Genomic DNA, 18,702 nt, shown 5'->3' on the forward strand with positions numbered 1-18,702 from the left:
TTTCCTTTAAGTGCTTTGGTCAAAACTCTTTAAATGAAACTCTAGCCTATGTTTACTTCTTTAGAGTCCGTTTGGGTAGCAGTCGCCGCATTTATTGTACCCTAGGAGGGCGGGCTGTTACATAAGGAGTCAAAGAATATTTTTAGTTACTTTCGCTTAAAAAGGAGATGAAAATTATCATATTTATTTATTTTGAATAGATTTATAATATAAATTTGAAATATTATTTAAAGTATCCAAACACGAGGAAAATATTATATTTAATACTTGGGTGGAAATTCCAGAAAAATATCATGTACAAAAAGTCCAAAAATATCCTCCACGATCTTGGGGGTCATTTAGGGTTATTTTTATCCGAAAGTACCAAAAATGCTATAAAAATCCTCTGGAGACTATCATGTCCATTCGAGCATCTCTGAGGAGTGAAGGCATATAGAAAACATATATCATTTATTTACCTTCTCAATAAGGGAAATATACCATTCCAAAAAGTAACAAACTCAAAAAAAAGGTATATAGAAAGGTAAATTATTTTTAAAAATTTAAAAATTCTACCAGATGCATTGCAAAACATAAAGTTATAATACCTTCCCCATTGGAGAATGAGTTTTCATAATATGAAGGTAAATATGATAGTTATAATATTTTACCTCTCCAATCTCCATCAGTGGAAAGGTAAAGATACATCTTTAAAAGGGGAAAAAGGTATAAAACCTTCTCAAATACCTTTCCCCTTGGAAAATGATTTTTCATGAAAAGAAGACAAATATGGTAATTATAATACTTTACCTTTTTATTTACCTCCCCCTTCGAGATGCTTTTAGAGAAAGATCAGAGCATATTCATGTAGTTCACTCATAAATATTACTCCATCTGTCTCATAAAAATATATACATACGAACTGACAAGGGAATTAATACGCAATTGGTAAAGTAAGAGAGCGGAGGAGAAGTAGTTAAAGTAGTGTTAGTGGATAGTGAGACATGTATATGGATAATGAGTTGATGACAAATTTCCATAAATAGATATCCATATTTTTATAGAACGGATACAAAAAACTATACATACTTTTGTGAGACAAATGGAGTGTTAGTACTAATATTGTAGTGAACAAATTATATAACTGCAAATGTTGCTGAATTTAGAGTTTGGATGCCAATGTTCTTACTTATTAGAATTCATGTTGGAATATGTAGTACTCAGTTTGCATTTATTATAGTATGTCCTTTTATTTATTATATATTTTTGTTCATTTTATTTTGGTATGTTTTTTAATATTTATATCATTTTTTATAATTAATTTTTGATAATGAACTTAACATTTTACTAATTTATTTTATATATATTTAATTATAAAATTAATACTAGTATCTAAAGTATGGCACGCGTTATGCTAACCGTTTATTATGCTTTCTTAAAATTCATGCTCTCTCCGTCCCATTAAATATGCAACATTTGTTTTTCGGCATAGGATTTTATGTAGTGTTGTTTTGTGAGTTAATGAAGAGAGAGTAAAGTAAGAGAGAAGAAAAAGTAGAGAGAGTATTATTTCCATTTTTAGAAATGTTTCATTTTTAATAAGACAGACGAAAAAAAAAACGTTTCATTTCTAATGGGACAGAGGGAGTACTTGATTAAAATAAGACACAACAGAAAATGGAGAGAGTACTATCATGAATGTAACTTCCTCCGTTTGTTATTACTTGTCAATAGTTTCATTTTTAGTCCGTCCTTCAATACTTGTAACACTTACTTTTTATTACTTTTTTAGTACACTCTATATTTTACTAACTCATTATTCTACTCACATTTTATTACTATAATATTAAGAGTGAACTACATAAACGGTACATGATCTTTCACTTTCGCACGTAAATGGTATCTGGTATTTTTTTTTCATGGAGGATATTTTTGGAAATTTCAATTAAATAGTACCAAATATGTGATTATTTTTTCTTCCTTTCTCATTTCTCTTTTTCTTCTTTAATTTCTTCTTCTTTATATTTTCTTCATTTTCTTCTTTCTTTTTAGTATTTATCTTCCTATCTTTTTTCATTTTTCTCCTTAGTTTATGTTTCTTCTTCCTTATTTTTTTCTTCTTTCTTTTTTAGTGTTTTGTACATACATCTAATTGCATTCATAATATAAATAAAAAATACCTAATTAAATTAATTATTTAAAGTAATTAAATAAATTGAATATTTTTTATTAAATTATTTTATACTCATTTTAAGGTTGAAACACCTAACTAAAAATATTCAACTTTTTATATCATTATGAATCTAATTGCATTCATAATATAAATAAAAAATACCTAATTAAATTAATTATTTAAAGTAATTAAATAAATTGAATATTTTTTATTAAATTATCTTATACTCATTTTAAGGTTGAAACACCTAACTAAAAATATTTAACTTTTTATATTATTATGGATAGATACAATTCACAAATGTTAAATTTTTATTAAGGCTATATAGATTGGTTACAAATTTAATGTAAAATAACAATAATAATAATAATAATAATAATAATAATAATAATAATAATAATAATAATAATAATAATAATAATAATTGTTATTATTACATAATATTATGTGATTCATAATTTACATAATAAATTATTAATTACTATCAGTTTTTAGTATTATAACAATAATAATTAAATATAATTATATTTTAGTATATTTGAATGATTGTATTAAAAATGAATTAATTATTAATTTATAACATCAAAATAATAATATTAATATTGATTAATAATAATAGTATAAAGAATTAAGAGAATGAGAAAAGATATTATAATATCACTTTTGGTACTAATTTTATATATGCCCAAAATATCCTCTATGACATAAATGGAAAAGTATATTTGTTTAAAGGGTATTTTGGGAAGAAAATTGCATCAGATACCAAAAATGTGATTTATAAGTACCAAAAACGATATAAAATAAAAATCAGTTACCATTTACGTGCGAAAGTGAAAGATTAGGTATCATTTATGTAGTTCAATCTAATATTAATGCTCCCTCCGATCTGTCCTATTCAAGATGGGTTTTGGACCCCCTGTTGTGGAGAGAAGCACAACAGGAGATGTTGTTCCTCACAATTAAATTTTATTAAGATTATTAATTTTAATAGTATATTTTATGCATTAAATATTTGATTGTGAGGAACTACACCCCCTGTTGTGCTTCTCTCCACGGCAGGAGATCCAACTCTTTCGAGATGTCCACATTCTTGAATGACACAAAATTTTAGTTGCATTAGTTGAGTATGATTAAGTAGAGTGAAAAAAGTGATTGAATATTTTAATGGGAAAATAAAATAAGATAGAGGAATGTGTTTCCAAATATGAAAAATTGACATCTCAAGTGGGGCAAAATTAAAAATGAAAGGTGGACATTCTTGCAACTATGCCCCTGCGGGCAAAAAAAAAAGGTGGACATCTTAAGTGGGACGGATGAAGTATTATAAAAGTACTAGTACCTAAATTCCACTAATTTTTTAAACCCACTTTCTTAGTAGTATTTCTTTAAATTCGTACTCACTCCATCATTCTAAGTGAACTATTCCCCTTTTTGGGATGTCCCATTCGAAATGATACTCCATCCGTCGACAAATAGGTCCCGATTTTTTCATTTTGGTCCGTCCGCGAATAGGAGTCCGGTTCTTAATTACTATAAATGGTAAAGAGGTCTCTCATTCCACTAACTCATTCCATTCACATACTCCTCCGTCCGTGAATAGGAGTCTCATTTCCTTCTGGCACGAGTTTTAATAAATGTTAAAAAAAGTGAGTGGAAAAAAGTTAGTGAAATATGTGTCACTTATATATATTAGTTTTAAATGATATGCATGTGGAATGAGTTAGTGGAATGTGATGACTCTTTATCATTATAGTAATTATGATCTGAGACTCTCATTTGTGTATGGACCAAAATGAAAAAATGTGACTTCTATTCATAGACAGGGGAAGTATCATTTAAAACTACTCCCTCCGTCCCCATTAGGAGTCACACTTTGACCGAGCACGGATTTTAAGAATGTAAAGAAAAGTTGGTTGAAAAAGTTAGTGGAATGTGGGACCCATTTTTTTTATATTGGTTTCATAATGAAATATGAGTGAATTGAGTTAGTGGAATATAAGACCTACTTACTATATATGGTAAAAATGAAGTTAGACTCTTAATTGGGGAGGGACCGAAATGGAAAAGTGTGACCGTTAATCGGGGACGGAGGGAGTAATATACAAGTGAGACCCTTAGAGCATCCCCATCTGTGCTCTTAGCTAAGAGCACGAAAGTGGGCTCAGACCCACTTTTACTCCTTGTCCTTAGCTAAGAGCACAACACCCACATCCGTGCCCTTAGCTAAGGACAAGCTCAAGGGTCCCACCATTCTATTATTCAATTTAAATACTCCAATTATTAAAAACATTTATACATTATAAAAATACATTAAAAAATAAAAATTACATAATTAAAATCCTAAAAATAAAAATACATAATTAAAATCCTAGTAAATAAAAAAATACATAATTAAAATCCTAGAAAATAAAAAAAAAAAAATACATAATTAAAATCCTACAAATTAAAAAGTTACACACGTGGAAGACTAGTTCTCTAACCCCAATTGCCTCTTAAGACCCCGGATCATTTGCTCATGTGTCGCAAGTTGCTCCGGAGTTATCTTAGATGTATCGTTCATATAGAGTTGACCCAAGAGGGTCAACAACGTGTTGTTCGGGGGTGGAGGAGGCACAAAGGGAGCGGGAGCGGGAGCGGGGGCGGGGGCGGATGGAGTCGGGGCACGACGGCGGGTGGCCGTCGCCTTCTTCCTTCCTTGCGGGCGGCGGGAACCGCTCGGGCCAGTATCGGAGTTACCCAAGTTAGTTCCGGCAAGTTGGGTAGCCACATCATCGGAGGCGCCGTCGGATAGGGCTACCGACCTCCGACCGTTTGCTGAAGGAGCTGGAGGAGGATGCTACTACGCCGACCTTATACTTCGGATGTAGGCGCCCCTCCCGCCAACAATCGAGGTACTTGAACGCCTTGAACTCCATGCGTTGGTAGGTCGCCAAGGCGGCAGTGATGATGTCGAGCTCGGCTCGTGCCACTCTCCGCCGATCGCTCTTCCCGGAGGTAATACCCCTGGAACTTCCCGATTGCTCCGTTGCATCTGAAGAGGCAATTGCGCACCATACTATCATTGCGATAGATGTTTCCCCCCGACCGGGTTTCATTGTTAAGACGAGTGATGCGCCACCAATACGTTTCCCCGGTTTTGGTTCGTGCCAATGTCCGGATCTTCGGAGACTGCCAAGTAGGCTTTGAACATCGCCATCATCTCACCCGGAGTGTACGGGGTGCGAGTGCCACGAATAGGAAGAGTAGGAGTAGGAACAGATAGGAAGTAGGAGTATAGGATTTCCCCGTTGCTCCTCGCGATCCGAGTTCGGGTGCCTACCCGAACTCGGCGGCATGTTGGTCGTCCGCCGGGTAAGGACGGTAGCCACCCGGAGCTTGCGAACCTTGGGTTTGAGGAGGGGCCGTAAATTGCGTTTCCGGACTAGGGAATTCGTCGGAGTCGAACCAATCGTGGTTCCAACCGCGATTGCTGGAGGGGTGATCGCCGAAGCCGGACACTGTGTAGTGTGGTGGGAATTTAGATGATAGAATATGAGAAAAAAGATGAGAGAATGTAGATGATAGAATATATGAGAATGTGATATTTTTTTGTGTTGAAGTGGGGGTATTTATAGATGAAAATGTGAATTTTGGGGAAAAATAAATTCAAAAATAAATTAAAAGTGGGTAGAAAACGTATATAATTTTTTGGGAAGTGGGAAAATATTTATTTTTATTTAAAAAATTTTTTAAATAAATTTCAAATTTTTTAAAAAAAATAAAAAAATCGAATTTGCCAACGGCTATGCTGCTGGCCAATCAGAAGCTGCCACGTAATGGTGCTCAGCGGCACGGACGGATGGACGGAAAAAAAGCACCATTGCGGATGCTCTTATTCCACTAACTTTTCATCACCCACTTTTCTTAACATGCCTTAAAACCTGTACTGAGAAGTAATGGGACTCTTATTCACGAACGAAGAGAATATTATATTTCTAACATTAAAAATATTACTCTCTTTATTTTTTTTCTCACTTATTTTATTCTTTCAACATAATTTATAGAATAACAATATATAAAATCCAGTGTCAATGTCAGGATAGAAGATGTTCCATTTAGAATTGGATGGAGATATTAAACCGTATTTAAAAAGTACTAGCAGTAAAATCTTTTTTTTAGTTGAAAAAGATGCCCTTCTATTTTATAGAGCAAGTTGTCCTATCATGTCAGTAGTTTATAGCTAAGTGGTTGAAAAATATGAGGTCATGGCTACATAGAGAATTAGAAAAAGCAGAAGTGATAAAAATAAAGGTTTAGGTAATATAATAATACACTGTAGTATAGAATGTGGATAAACACAGAAGTACAGCGTCATAGTCAATACTTATACTATATGCTTGCAGTCCCACACCCCTAATCTGAAAAGCAAAAGCAAGTCCACCATCGGTGTGCTCTCCACTTAAATTCACTCGAAATGCAATATTGTATACAGAAAAATGCAATACGCATTTGTAGAAGCTATAAATGAATTTCGGCAGATTGCATTTTTGTTATATTCAGATTGCATTTTTTATTGTTAAGTTTTGCATTTTATATATAGACGGATTGCATTTTTATATGTGAAAATGCAAAACTTAACAATAAAAAATGCAATTTATGTGAAAATGCAAAACTCAACATTATAAAATGCAATTTACATACAACAAAAATGTAATCTGCGAAAATGCATGTACAACTAGATTGCATTTTTGTGTTTAAAATATTGCATGTTTTGTGCCACATGGCAGCACCAGATTGGATGTACGTTGTGACTCTAAATAAGGGGGCACCCTAGTGCTCCCCTATATATATATATATATATATAGGGGTGTACTAGTATAACAACTAATTTTAAAGTTACAACGTACATCCAACCACGTGCTGCCATGTGGCACGAAAAATGCAATATTGTATACAGAAAAATGCAATACGCATTTGTAGAAGTTATAAATGAATTTTGGCGGATTGCATTTTTGTTATATGCAGATTGCATTTTTTATTATTAAGTTTTGCATTTTAGATATTGACTGTTTAAATTGCATTTTATATATAGACGGATTGCATTTTTATATGTGAAAATGCAAAACTTAACAATAAAAAATGCAATTTATGTGAAAATGCAAAACTCAACACTATAAAATGCAATTTACATACAACAAAAATGCAATCTGCGAAAATGCATATACAACTAGATTGCATTTTTGTATATAAAATATTGCATGTTTTGTGCCACATGGCAGCACCAGATTGGATGTACGTTGTGACTCTAAATAAGGGGGCACCCTAGTGCTCCCCTATATATATATATATATATATATATATATATATATATATATATATATATCCTTGTAATATAAAAATTTATTTTAGTACTCCTTAAAGTATTATTGTATAGTATTAGTACGTATTGCATAAATTAGAAAATTATTAATTTCAACGGAAGGATAGCATTTAAACATGTTTTCATGAATCATATGAAAACACAATAAGATTATAGAGTTTCACAAGTTATTAGTACTAGGCAATGTATAATTACATTTCAAGCATTTTCAAAGCTCTCCACCTTAATTAGTTTACTAAAATAAAGTTGCAAATTTTAGAGAGTTGTAACTTTTAAGTAAAACAATTATAAAGTCTTGCAAGTTAGCTTAGATCTATCGGAAACCTGGAATTAGGTTTATGATTAAACAAACATTTTCTAGATTGTTTTTATGAAGTTACTTTGGAGAAATACTTCCGAATTTCTTCTATGGAACCTTACAGATATAATGCACCGAATTTTGCACAAGAGAGTTTATAAAGTTACGATTGATGTAATTTCATGTTTATTAACTGTATGGAAAATAATTACAATAATTAATGTTAGGCATCGATCTTATACTACATACTAGTATATAAGTAGGACATAAGATTAAACTAGGGTACCTATTCTAAATTGATTACTCCCCTCGTCCCACATTTGGAGTCACTTATTGTTATGGCTCAGGTTTTAAGAAAAAAGATGTAGTGTGTAATAAATAAAGTGAGATGGTGGAGTGTGTAATAAATGAAGTGAGATGGTGGAGTTGGTTGAAGGTAAGTCCCTTTTGACTTTTGATTTTTGTTTTGGTTTATTTTAATGTAGATAATGACATTTGGATGTAATTTTGATGAAGAATGAAGTAAAATTGTATGACCAAATATGGAAAATTCTAAAAGTGACTTTTAAACTGGAACAGACTTTTATGGCAAAAAAATGACTCTTAATATGGGAAAGAGGGGTACTACTCTATTAAATTTTAATTTTATTGTGTCATTTGAAATGGTAATTATTGTGAAATCTAATCTAATATAGAGATTTTGAGGCATGAAGGGACAACCGTGCCCGTGAGCAGCGATTTGATCATATGACAGAATCTGTGATGTCTTGTTCTGTGCTGTGTAATAAGTGCTCTTGTCCTATAACTAATAACCAAACAATTAACACACTCATTTATTATTAATTTAAAGTGCATAACGAAAGAGACAACACAAATTTGATCATAACTATTCTTGTAGCTTAACTTTCATTTGAATATCTATTCTCATTATAACTACTTTGAAGTTATTAATTAGAGTTTGATTTGATTTACTATTAAGATACGGAGGGCTTCGAATACAAGAAGATTGAGGTTACTTCCCTATATGATGCAATGGTCTCATATTATTAGCTAAATATTTACTCCATATTTTATCCATTTCGACTATACAGTACTCCCTCCGTCCCAAGGAAGATGACCCATTTCTTGGGCGGCACGGGATTTTATGCAACTTTATTTTGTGTGTTAAATGGAGAGAGTAAAGTAAGAGAGAGGGGATAAAGTAGAGATAAATGGGTTTCCATTTTAAGTAATGAGTCATCTTGGTTGGGACAAACCAAAAAGGAAAGTGAGTCATCTTTAATGGGACGGAGGGAGTACACGTTGACTGTTTTTCAATGTGAATTACGAGTTGAACTGAAAATAAATCTATGCCAAATCATCTTTCTGCGTTGGATTGGCCCCCTTATTTAATGGTTGAGAGCATACATTCCATACATAGTATAATTGAATAAGTTTGGAACAACACACACCACCATAAATAATTTATTATGGAGTGTTAAATATAGGAAATTCGTCGATTCGACAATCTTACAGGCAACATATATATTTTCAAGTTGATGGACTCGTATAGCATATTTCCAAACTACATTTCATCTCTTGTCTACGATGCGTTGTTCTCGTACATCCTACTACTAATTATTGGACATTTAGCAGGCAATTACTAAATATTGTTGTTTGGTTGCAAATTTCGAGTCAAATCTTTCTCCAATATGAAGAGCAAGTCATTATCTTGATAGGGAAATGGTGATTAAAGTGCTTAAACTAATTAGACCAAAGCTTGTTGTGTTTCTATTTTCATGTTCAACCCTAATTACAACTGGTAAATTTTTAATAGTAGTAGTACTTTTCTTTATAGTCCTTACTCCCTATAAAAAAATTATTGTTGTGCATTTGAATGTGTTGCTGCTATACATGTCTCACCACATACTCGTGACTAAATAATGGTGTTTATAAAAGATGTGACGAAGATAGATATTTCACACCTATTAATAATTAGATAGTGCAATGGTGGAAAATTGAAAATTTATTGCAATGTCTTGCACTCGTAGCTTGCATTAGTTAATAGGTGTAGAAATAAATTGTAGTAGTAGTACATATTATTACTATAGAGGTAGAGAGGGTTGGCTGGAGTGTATATACAAAGTGAGCTAATTGTAGTAAATGGGATGGAACACTTTTATACTGTTGGAGGTGAAGGGGGTGGGGTGGGTCCGATAGGTCACTTTCAGTCGTAAATAGGGAAGCTGAAAATGGGGATTGACACCACATCACGCCCTCTCCCTTCGAGCGGGAAACCCATTTCTCTATTCTCTATTCTCTCTCTCTCTCTCTCTCTCTCTCTCTCTCTCTCTCTCTCTCTCTCTCTCTCTCTCTCTCTCTCTCTCTCTCTCTCTCTCTACTCATCTCCATCTCCATAATATGCGTCTAGTTTGTAGTTGTTTCTCTCTCCGATTTTCTCTCTCTACCTAGCTAGGTTGCTGCGGTTTTCCCTCAATTGTGAATCTGTTGCTTTTACAACGCACTATCTCACAGATTTCACTGCCTTGGTTTCTCGTTTGACCACTCTTGCCTTTCACCTTTTTCTTTCTCTCTCCCCCAAAGCGCTGCCTGTGGAGATGGAAGGGGGGTTTTCCATACGGTGAGTCGTTAATTATAGCCCCCTTTTCCCCCCATTTCTGGGGTTTCTTTACACGCGTTTATGTAGTAATGCTTCCTAATTTTCTTGCTAGGGAATATGCTTCGAGGATGAGGAGCATAAACGTGGTGAACTGCTGGCCCTTCGATGGGGATTTCAGCGACCAAACTGTGAAATCGCTGCTGCCTCCAATCGTCGTCAAACGATTCACCTGGTGGCTTGATGAACTCACCTCCGAAACAGCCCACAAACTCACAATTCATTCTCAGAAACAGACCTACCAAAGGGGCGAAACGTCTTCTAGAAATTCAGCCGAGGAGGGCGTGAAAGCGGGGAAACTCAAGTCACTCAAAGGGAAAATGAGAGCCACCAAAAAGAGGTCAATTTTGGAGATATTTGCGGTGGCGCCGCCGGCTATAAACCCGGAGAAGGATGGAGATGATGATGATAATAATCGAGCGTCGAGGAAGATGAAGAATACAGATGCTATCTTGAGGAAGGCGTTGAGAGCCGTGAAGAAAATCAAGCGGAAGAAGGTGGAGAAACGGGGCGATAAGATCGGTGTTTCGGACAAGGTATGCATTCATTTAACTGCATTTTGTTGTGGATTTGGGAATTTGGAGGGTCGCATTTAGCATAAAATATCAAGGGTCTCAAACAGTTCATTGAATTATTTGATCTTGACTACATCAATTCAATCAGACCACACTGCAAATTTGGGTCACTTTTATACCGTAGTGCATAGAATCAATCGCTGAAAAAGCTGGTGAGAGACTGTGCATCTTTGAGTGTAGCAATGAGATTTTTAGTAAAGAATAAAATAAAATAAACAAGAGAATGTGGTTAAGAAGATTAGAGAAGCTTATTAGGGAAGAGGTTATGGTAGTCCAGCTGTGCTGTGTACGAATTGGACAGAAGTATTTTATGAGATTGAAAGCGGTGTACATTAATTATGCTGTTTTTTCTACTGTTTGCATATGTTTCTCCTGAGCAATCATTGTCATGGCATCTAAGGCCAGTTTTGGCGTGGGTCGAATGCCCAATTTTTTTCTTTTTGAGGGGTTAGAATTCAAGGAATACTGTTTATTTGTGGAGCTAATTTTACTCAAAGCTCGATTAGGCTGCTTTCTTTGTTTTGCATAGGTTTTACTAAGAGGATGTGTGCTTTGGGTGGGTGCAATGATATTGTTTGTGATCTGAAGTTGTATGAAATCAATCAGAAGCTCGGAAGTTAATTATCTGATTTTGGGGTGTTGTGGTTTAAGGATGACCATATACTTGGTATGACTTAAGAGTGAACGTGTAATGCTAGTTGAAAATGGATGAACTAATATGAATGAGATCATATGGTCAAGTTATTGTTTTTGGGTATTTGCAACATACTATAAGCCTATAACACTTGTTGTTGTATCTCAGACTACTGTGATTTTATGTACTAGTAAGATAGAGTAATATACAATCTTGAAGCAATATGCTGGTGGAGGGGGTGGTTGATAAGTTATTTTTAACTGTATTTGAGAAGCCTCAACTAAAAATAATGTTGGTTCTCCTTAGGAGAGGAGCATTATGCCGCGTTGAAACTTTTGCAATCAAGAAAATTGGCACTGTGGAAATTGTACACCAAAAGTTGGAGTGGGGATTAGTGAACTACAATGCAATTTCTCCAATATGAGATGCTATAACACGAGTATTTTATGTTGTGCTAATCATCAAGAATGGAATCATGGGGGAGATAGTGGTAGAAGTATGCCTAGTATGTTAGCTCACCTTTTTTGTGGGCCTTGTCTGATAAGGTCTTCACAATAGAGAGGTTAAAGTTAGATCCTTTGTGATCAAGTTGACACATAAAATAATAGACATGAATAGAAAAAATGTCTACAAGCTTACTGTATAGGAGCCCATAATAATCTAATGTTTAGTTATACAGATTGAATATGACATTTTGTGGTTGCACATAAACTAAGTATGTTTTCTGGTACACGGTCACAATCTAATATAGATAATAATTTCATCTAATGTATGTTATGTCCAGTGTGAATTTGTAAGTTTCTTACTTCATTTTGGTGCTCTCTAGTAGTATCTTTTATTTTCGAAACTTTTGATTTATATTATCCGTAAACTGCATTCCTTTCTTTCACGCTTGTAATAGTTGTTTCAGGAAAATCGTTTTAAACTTAAACTGCGGACTCAGAAATCGACAGGAAACTCTAGTGTATCATACAGCAAGGAAGTAGACACTGACATTCATGATTTCTCATCCATCCCCAAGATGAAACCAAGACTACAGCATTTGGGTCTGTATAAGAAACTCGTGCCTTGTAATTCGTCTAAGTTTATTGAACAAAACCGACACCTGGAGCTTCCTGTGCGTAGTATTTTAAAGAATCCTGACAGAGAATTTTCCCTAAAGCAGTCAAAGAACTGTATCTTGCAGTTGAATCCCCAGAAGGCAAACAAACAGGTCACTTTCTCAGAGAATGGTGAAGTTCTTAGACTAAATCAAAAACCAACTAAATCTGTGGAATGTTTTGTGAAGCAAAAGGATTGTGGCTCCGATGTAGGCAATGCTGACTATGCTGTAGAGTTGGAAAAAGATTCAACTGTTTTGGAAACCAGTGGTAGTGAGGATGCTTCTACTAGAACAGGAAAGGAATCAGGTGCTGGACTTGAAACTAACGAGGTGTTCGCTAGCTTTGATGTTGATTCAACTACATTTGGAAAACAGAAATATGAAGGGGAATATTCTACCAGATCTGGATGGTCAGATAGACGTGCAATGTGCAGCTTTAATCCACAGTGGTCTGGCCATGGCCTAGCAGATGCTCCAGATAATACAATGGATGTCTTTTCTCCTAGGTTCTTTCACATGCCTCATGACGGGTACTACAAAAATGGAAATATGAAGCTGATGACAACCTCATCAAAAACTACCTGCAGGAGACTGAACAAAGATATGGGGACTCCTCGTCCCATATTTCCTCCATTGTGTTTCAAAGACTATCTGAGAACACATCCTGACGCTTCAGTATCTCACCCGTCAAATATGAGAGGGGCATACAAACTAACTCAAGCTTCTCCTGAAAACACAGTTGTAAATTGTGCTCATTCTATCCATTTTCAAACATTTCCACGTCTTTCTCCCAATGAAATGTTTCAGACTTTCTCATCACTACCAGTTGGGAGCCAGACTGTAGATGTTCGTGGAAGAAGGATCAATAGCATTGACGAGGAGTTTGTTGGATTACCTCTTAACTCACAAGGAGAGTTGATCGCGTTGAACTCGAGTGCCACGAGGGAGGCTGACCACATGATGAACTCAAATGTTAGCGGTGCTCAGTGTATTGGTTTATCTCTGCCAAGCAACGCCGTCTCAAAGTTCTCAGGCCATGATTCAGAGTACAGAGACTTGGATAGTCAAACGTCCTCAATGGGCCAGTTGAATCTTTTCCCTGTCGAGAGCTACGTGAAAGAGAATGCTGTTTCTGTTCTTCCATCAAGATTGGGCATCATTGAGTCTCAAAGAGAAAATCACCACTTGGATTTTCTTCAAACAAACTATCATCCCTTTCACAGTCGGGCAAAAACCATATGCAGAGGTGAAAATCAGGTTCGGAGGTGTCCTGAAAATGAGAAGTTTCAGTCAACAATGCGTTTGATGGGTAAGGAATTTGAAGTTGGGGGAAGAAGCATTCAAGGATTTGAGGATGGACGCATGTGGAAGGATAAGCAGATCATAGACGAGCTTCATTATCAAAATGATCCGAATGAACCATCTTTTAGGCAGTTGAGAGAAACTGTTTTCTATCCGTCAGAGATAACAGTCAATCACAGATCAGAAAGCACGTATCCTCTCCCTCACTTTGATAGTCAAACTAGCTCAACGTGCACGAGCTTGTTTCTTACAAGAACAGACGACCATGCTCAGAAATTATATACTGGTGGCCTTTCTTCAGGTACATTTTCTGAAGTTTATAACAACAAGTGTCTGTTCTCTGAGCCCTATGCCAACGGATACGACTCTCAGTTGTTTACCCTTGAGCTCCCTACAGCAACGGCTCCATATCAGGAACTACATTCTGATATGAATCCCAGTGCCACTCATCTGAAAAACAAGCAGAATCTGAATTACTCCCCAAAATCGTCCATCAAATTTCCTTTCATGCATCCAGATCTTGATGGGAATGCCAATTCTTCCTGGCCTCCAAGATCTTCTTTGGGCCTGCACCCTTCGTGCTTTGATGTCTCAGAAAGGGCAGCACAGTTAGGTAACAGCCAATCTTATGCACTGGGACGCGATCATCCATATCTGAACCCTGGAACTAGTTGCGCAATTAATGATTCAGTGTCCTTTCAACCCGATGATTTTTTCACGTTCAGTCCTTTGTCGTCCGGCTCTGCCTTGCAGTCTGTAGCTCCGTCTCCATTGGGTCCTGTGCCTTACTATTCCGGGGTTCTTCCTGTTTCTAATATGCAAAGAAAACTTGGAAATCCAAACATGATCAAAGAACGGTTCAAATCAAGGATTGGAATTAGAAGCCTTGACATTGGGAAGAAATTGAATGCTCCCTTTAAGCCCTTGAAGAGGCCTATCTTAGGATTCCATGAAGGTCATCAACGTGCTGTTAGAAAACCAGACTCCTGCGTTGGCTTTGAGGATACTGTTAAAGGTATGGAAGGTGCAGAATTTGAACCATGTTCAGTTACACAGAGTCCAGGATTCATGATGTCCGATGAACAGGTTCCGACTATTGAGGATGGACAAACTATTCCACCATCGTCGGGTTCCTACGTAGAGAATGCAAGAACCAGTCCCATCAAGATTACTGCTGGAGTGAAGCATGTAATAAATCCTCTTCGGCAAAAGGATCACGATAGCACCAGCTCTACAGATCACGACATCTCTCTGCCTACTACTAACATAGGTTTCAGATTCTCAGATTCTGAAAATGCAGCAGAGATGTTCAGGTGCTAAGGATATGTTTCGACCTTAACGGTGAATCTTGTAATGTAAATACTTGGTTCCACTTATGCATCTTCTACTTACAGCAGGAAAGCACCCGTGTTTAAGCAGTGATTTCGTGCAAGTAGCTTGTTGAGCTGCGCTTGGAATGCTCAACCATGAATAATAGTCCGAGGAAGTGATTTGAAACATTGCGATCATGTGAGCGTTGAGTAAGCATAGCATCACGAAACTTCAAGGTGAAGACCATGGAGCAATCGTGTGCAAGCAACTATTTGATTTATTTTCGAAGGTGGAATATGTTTTTGAAATTAACCAAGTAGTGAACTATCTTTGATAACGCGTGGTTATGTAACAGACTTATTGCTGTGTTGAATGAAATGATAGTGTTAATTTGGGAAAAGAAATTCAATTGTACAAAATCTGATAACTGCCATCAAGGATTCAAAACTGGAAAATGGTATAGTTTAGTGTGTGTAGCATATTTTTCAGCGAATTTAATTTTATATTTTTGGCAGGTTAAAAAATAATATGGGTCATAAATATTGGGAGTTGAGGCAATTCAAAATTGGTCCACAATTTTTGAACCCTACACCAGTGTACGACAGGGGGTACCCCTCGATGAAGCCGGCCGACTCAAGGAATTTGCCAGCATGCGCCAAGTGGATGCTCATATTCAACTCCAAAAGGATATAATTGAAGAGTTGTGGGCACGGAGGACTGCACGACGATAGTTTTTTTTCTTTATTATGCATGTACTTTTTTTTTATCTATGTAACTTTTTAAAATGCAATTAATGAATTTTCCCGTACACGTGTCTAAATTTAATTCCGTATTTTAATCGTAATTTTAATTCCGTAAATGTAGTATATTTTGAATTGTTTTTATTGCGGCTGGCCTATGGCTGGCCTAAATCTGACGTGGCAGGTGGTTTTTTTAGTGTTGCTGACGTGGCAGAGGAGAGAATGACTGGCCTATGGCTGGCCTATTAACCATTGCGGATGCTCTAAGATGCTTGACCTATTTACAAATATTTTTAAATCAGAAATTATCGATAAGCATCCGTCTCCATGCATGTATTGGCTGAGAACTTAAATTTGAATGCACTTATGCACCTCTCAATGAATAAGATGCAAAATGTGAATTTGCATTGATGTGATTGTATTCGTTAAGCAAAACAAATGATTGAAAATAGATCTTAGTTCTTATAATTGAATTTCCTTTTGTTTTTTTTTCTTTAAAGCTCTCCTAGGTTTTGTTGGTTGGTTTGCCGTAAAATTTCTATTATGGCATGATAGATAGAGATGAATGGATATCAATAAACTCAGTTTTGGGTCAGTTCCTTTCTATTAGAGTGATGTTCGGTTTCTTAAATAAAATAATATCGATACATAATCTAGGATTAAAATGTGAGATTATTTTAGTTGGAGAAGGTTGATCATAACTAATTGACACATGATTATCCATCTTAGATTGAGTTGTGAGATTTAATCTCATGAACCAAACCCACTACATATTTAATCTCAAGATACAATCTTGCAAACCGCACATGCACCGGCTGTTGCCGTAGTATTAGTCTTTGGACCAATTTTTTTCGAGTGAGGCTTACAAATTAATCCTCTAATTTACAAACACGTCCAAAATTATAGTCTCCTATAGATTCTCACAAAGATTAAGGAAGTGTATTTATTCTACTTAATTTGGGATAGTAAGTTAATCGGAGTATAATTAATTTGCTCAATCAAATTAATAAATAATGTAATAATATATCTCATAAATTATGAAAAGAGCCCACAAAATTTTCAAATACATATACAAATCAAAAGTCGAATTTAGCAGTTTTATTCCTTTTTTCGAAGTTAAGGGAGATGGATTTCTAGGATTTGGTTTTTTCATGGTAGTGGTTTGTTGTGTAAGTAATTGTTGAAATATAAGAAAGTTAATAAATTAAAAATATTAACGTTGATTATATACTACTAATAAGGACATGTACAAAAGTTGGACGCAAACTAAGTAGGATGACATTGGTACATGTCATCTATCATACAATAATGCACACCACATTTCGGTCACAAAACTTTTTCATCGTGCCTATAATTACGGCTTTTCCTATTTTGCCCCTTCTGAAAATACTTTATTTTTATTCCATCTGATATCACTAGTCATATTTGACGAAGACGAAGTTCGTTATTAGTTACTACCACTTTTGTTAAATTATAAGTAAGCATTATGTGTAATGTTTTTCTTATTTTATATATTACTAAATTATTTTTAAAACATTAAAATGTAGCATTTCTCATAGCTCAGCCTGAATGGACTGAACACCCCATCCGAGTTGAATTTTGTCGGGCCTACGTATATATTGTGATTTGTGAGTTTAGAAATAGGGTTTGGATAATATGCTATCTAGTAGTTGTTTTCTTTCGTAGTTTGTATTCGAGAATTTTATAAAAATATTTAATAATGGCCCAGATAGTAACGAATCGGCTAAACGATACTCTCGTGCTATTTATTTATAGTATTATATACTCCTATTTATTGTGTGTATTGTTTTCTAATTGTAAGAGATTATTATGTAGAAATTTATGTTTTGAAATTATAAATTATAGCATGACAAATACTTTACTATTAAAGATTCTAATATATATCATACGAATGTTTATTTAATGTTTCAATTATATTTTTTTCATGAAAACTACAGATCACACAATAATCCAGTGTAAAACTTTGTGGTTCACACATGAAATTGAAATAAATTTTTTTGACACCCTGTCATTTTCATATATTTAATTGAAACTTTATTTATTGTTTTCATTTTTTAATGTAAACATTAAATTATTAGTACAACAAAAATATTGTAGAAAGACATACGTCAATAAAATGAATTTGGCATGATCAGTTGTTAATCAGTTGTACACGTCGGAGAAGATGACAGTTACTTTCTCCATCCCTAAAAAATAATTTCATTTGTGAACGACACAAGTTTTAATGAGAAATTGATATTGTTAAAGAGATAGGCAGAAAAAGTGGGTAAAGTATGAGAGTGACGAGAAAAGGTGGATAAAGTATGAGGGTGAAACTTTCCAATTTTAAAATTGAGACTATTTTTTGTGGACATCCCAAAATGGCAAAATGAGATTATTTTTCGTGGACAGAGAGAGTAGTTTTTAACTAGTTGCATGTGTATTCTACTAAATTTTGATCTATTTTCCCCTAATTTTGCCAAAAACTTTTAAAATTCGGGATTTTGTGGTGACAGGTATACACGCTCACAACTAAAATACTTATTTTCATACGAAAAAAAAAAGTATTTCTT

At 34.8% G+C, this 18,702-nt stretch overlaps 1 protein-coding gene across 3 annotated transcripts; it reads left to right on the forward strand.

Moving 5' to 3' along the window:
- Positions 1-10,174: 10,174 nt before the first annotated feature.
- On the forward strand, positions 10,175-15,779 carry LOC125191667. Of its 3 annotated transcripts, none has more exons than XM_048089060.1 (4): positions 10,175-10,429; positions 10,521-11,001; positions 12,576-15,391; positions 15,473-15,779. In XM_048089060.1, exons 1-4 carry the CDS (start codon positions 10,407-10,409, stop codon positions 15,498-15,500), a joined length of 3,348 nt encoding a protein of 1,115 aa, XP_047945017.1. In that variant the 5' UTR covers positions 10,175-10,406; the 3' UTR covers positions 15,501-15,779. The 3 variants fall into 3 exon arrangements, with proteins under 3 accessions (XP_047945017.1, XP_047945018.1, XP_047945020.1); XM_048089061.1 differs by having other exon boundaries at positions 12,585-15,391; XM_048089063.1 differs by having other exon boundaries at positions 12,576-15,779.
- Positions 15,780-18,702: the final 2,923 nt, after the last annotated feature.

This window comes from Salvia hispanica, chromosome 6, assembly GCF_023119035.1.
Source record: "Salvia hispanica cultivar TCC Black 2014 chromosome 6, UniMelb_Shisp_WGS_1.0, whole genome shotgun sequence".
Taxonomy (NCBI): domain Eukaryota; kingdom Viridiplantae; phylum Streptophyta; class Magnoliopsida; order Lamiales; family Lamiaceae; genus Salvia; species Salvia hispanica.

Coding starts and splice junctions, on each gene's coding strand:
- LOC125191667 (XM_048089060.1), top strand. CDS start 10,407: ATGGAAGGGGGGTTTTCCATACG. Junction 10,430..10,520: donor GAAGGGGGGTTTTCCATACG/GTGAGTCGTTAA, acceptor TTTTCTTGCTAG/GGAATATGCTTCGAGGATGA. Junction 15,392..15,472: donor AATGCAGCAGAGATGTTCAG/GTGCTAAGGATA, acceptor TTCTACTTACAG/CAGGAAAGCACCCGTGTTTA.